The sequence below is a fragment of the Bos javanicus genome, chromosome 15, assembly GCF_032452875.1.
Source record: "Bos javanicus breed banteng chromosome 15, ARS-OSU_banteng_1.0, whole genome shotgun sequence".
NCBI classification, from domain to species: Eukaryota; Metazoa; Chordata; class Mammalia; order Artiodactyla; family Bovidae; genus Bos; species Bos javanicus.
The window spans coordinates 80,714,757-80,717,449 of record NC_083882.1 but is presented as its reverse complement, the minus strand read 5'-3'; the positions used below and the strand labels follow the sequence as shown (position 1 = coordinate 80,717,449).

The 2,693-nt window shown below is 39.4% G+C and overlaps 1 protein-coding gene across 1 annotated transcript; it reads right to left on the bottom strand.

Annotated features, from left to right (window-relative positions):
* Positions 1-1,193: 1,193 nt before the first annotated feature.
* LOC133261501 (putative olfactory receptor 5AK3) lies at positions 1,194-2,123 on the bottom strand. Its single transcript, XM_061439977.1, has one exon. The coding sequence runs from the start codon at positions 2,121-2,123 to the stop codon at positions 1,194-1,196; it is 930 nt and encodes a 309-aa protein (XP_061295961.1).
* Between the last annotated feature and the right edge of the window lie 570 nt (positions 2,124-2,693).

The window sequence follows — 2,693 nt, the reverse complement described above, 5'->3', positions numbered from 1 at the left end:
TGAACTCCCATCCTGTCTGTCCATCCTCTAATTCACAACTTCCTATGGTTTAACTGATTAATGAGATTGAGAGACGAAATGCAACATGGGATCTCAGGCTTTTTGTTAACATGCTTGTCCACAGGATGGGCTTCTGCTTGAGGATAGAACATGTGTGTTCAAGCCTAGGTATGACTTCTTGTGTTAAACCTGTTTTTTTTTTTTTTTCCACCTCTCTCCACTCTTAGAGATAGTGGGAAATAAGGCTTCATTTCTGGATAAATGAGTTTGATCTGTGGCACCAAATTCTGCACTGCATTTGCACCTTTGTAAGAGAGTACAGCTGGGGATTCAATTATATTTAAAACAAAAATTTAGTAAGAATAAATGGATATGATGCATATTTGCTGGATTCCTATGTTACTTTCCTAGTTGGTTAGAGACCATGTGTAGAAAGGAGGGATACTGGTCCATAATGTCGGAATATGTATGAGGATTCATTCAATTGTTCTTTTCTCCCCCTCTTTCTTTTCAGCACATTTTCTCCAAAGAGATGGAAAACATCTTTAAATTATTCATTACAATACTAAACCAGCTTAGTTACAGATGATAGCAAGAGTAACAGTACCTCTTAAGAGAAACCAGAAACAATTTTTGCACCGGTGTCTTTATACTACTGTTGTTGGAGGTACTTTACAACGTTGACTAACACTTTTCTTTACTGCTCTTTTCTATATTAACAGCAAGGTATTTTAAAAAGGGGCTCCTCAGAATGTACACAAGCAATATCAAAGATCTCTTTAGATGCCTTCTCTCTAAGTTTGCTTTAGTTGCTAAGTCGCAACCCTATAGACTGTAGCCCACCAGGCTCCTCTGTCCATGGGATTTCCTAGGCAAGAATACTGGACTGGGTTGTCATTTCCTTCTCCAAGGGATTTTCCCAACTAGGGTTAGAACCCATGTCTCAGGCAGATTCTTTACCATTGATCCACCAGGGAAAGTCTCTAAGAAATATGAATTAGAAGGTTATTTCATCGTTTAAGATCGGAAAGTTGATCATCTTTCAAAAGCTACTGATACAATTAAGGAAATAAATTTTATATAATTTTTTGTTTGTATCTCACAAATATCTTCTACATCTTCTGCTGCTGAGAAATAAGAGAGAACTGTCGGTTGCTTGTTGAACAATGTTGAGTTAGAAATTGATGTTCAGTCTAGAAACACTTCTTTCCAACTCCTTTCAGGGCTTCTCTCACATCTTGGTTTCGCAGACTATAAATGAGGGGATTTAACATGGGGATTATAATGCCATAAAACACAGAAGCCATTTTTTCTTGCTCTTGAGATTCTATGGTGCGATGGTGCAGATACATGTAAGAGAGCGTCCCATAGAAAATGCTGACAGCTGTCAGGTGGGAGACACACGTCGAGAAGGCTTTCTTCCTCCCTGCAGCAGAAGAGATCTTTAGGATGGCGATCAGGATAAATACATAGGAAAAGATGACAACTGACATGGTGAATGTCAAGTTAAACCCCACAAAGACTGTTAGGAGCATGATGTTCAAGTAAATACTAGAGCATGAGAGGGCCAGAATTGGGGGTGCATCACAGAAAAAGTGACTAATTTTATTGGATTTGCAAAAGTTCAATGAGAAAGCAAAACTTGTGTTTACAGAAGCATTTAGGAAACCCATGAAGTATGAACCAGTTAAGAGTTGACTGCAGACTCTCTGGGACATAACAGTTCCATAGCGAAGTGGGTTACAGATGGCCACATAACGGTCCACTGCCATAGCCGCCAGGATGTAGCAATCACTTGTTGCAAAAGCCCCATAGACTAGCAATTGCACCATACATCCTATGAATGAGATGGATTGTTTTGTTTCTACAAAGCTTTGCAGCATTTTTGGAGTGATAGCAGAGGTGTAGCAGAGATCAACAAAAGCCAAGTTTTGGAGGAAAAAGTACATGGGGGTGTGGAGGGAAGAGTCAGTCTTGATGAGGAGGATCATGCCAATGTTACCCACCAGGGTGACCACATAGATCACTAGAAATACTGTGAAGAGGACGTGCCAAGACTTGTGTTGATCCGCGAATCCCAGGAGAATGAATTCAGTCACTGTAGTGCCATTGTTTTGTTCCATGGCCAACAAATTCAGTATTAGCTGAAAAGGTGGAAAGAGAAGATCAGAGAAAGCTAAGAGGAGTGTGATACTTTAACTAACACTGTATTTAATTTCAGAGCTTCCCTGGTGACTGAGATGGTAAAGAATCCACCTGCCAATGTAGGAAACCCTGGTTCAATTTCCTGGAGAAGGGAATGGCTACCCACTCCAGGATTCTTGCCTGGAGAATCCCATGAACAGAGGAGCCTGGTGGGCTAGAGTCCATGGAGTTGCTAAGCGTTGGACATGACTGAATGACTAGCACACACATATTTAATTTCATAGTGAGAGGGATCAGAGAATATTTTCCATGATTGAATTAGATTTTAAAGGCTGAACCTTGACACCTAACTTAGACATTTCCATTGATAGTTTGGGGAAATTGCCAAGGACCAGTAGCTGTGTTCTCAATATGCAAACTGACCGTACTTCATATATAACATCAATTTGGGAACACATAAGAACATTGTTTTATTTAATTAAGCTTTCTTTTATATTCCCTATATTTTAATTAGAAATACCAATTTGCCTAAATACTAATCATTATAT

Bases quoted from the DNA above. Each gene is read 5' to 3' on its own strand.
- LOC133261501 (XM_061439977.1), bottom strand. From the start codon at position 2,123: ATGGAACAAAACAATGGCACTACAGTGACTGAATTCATTCTCCTGGGA.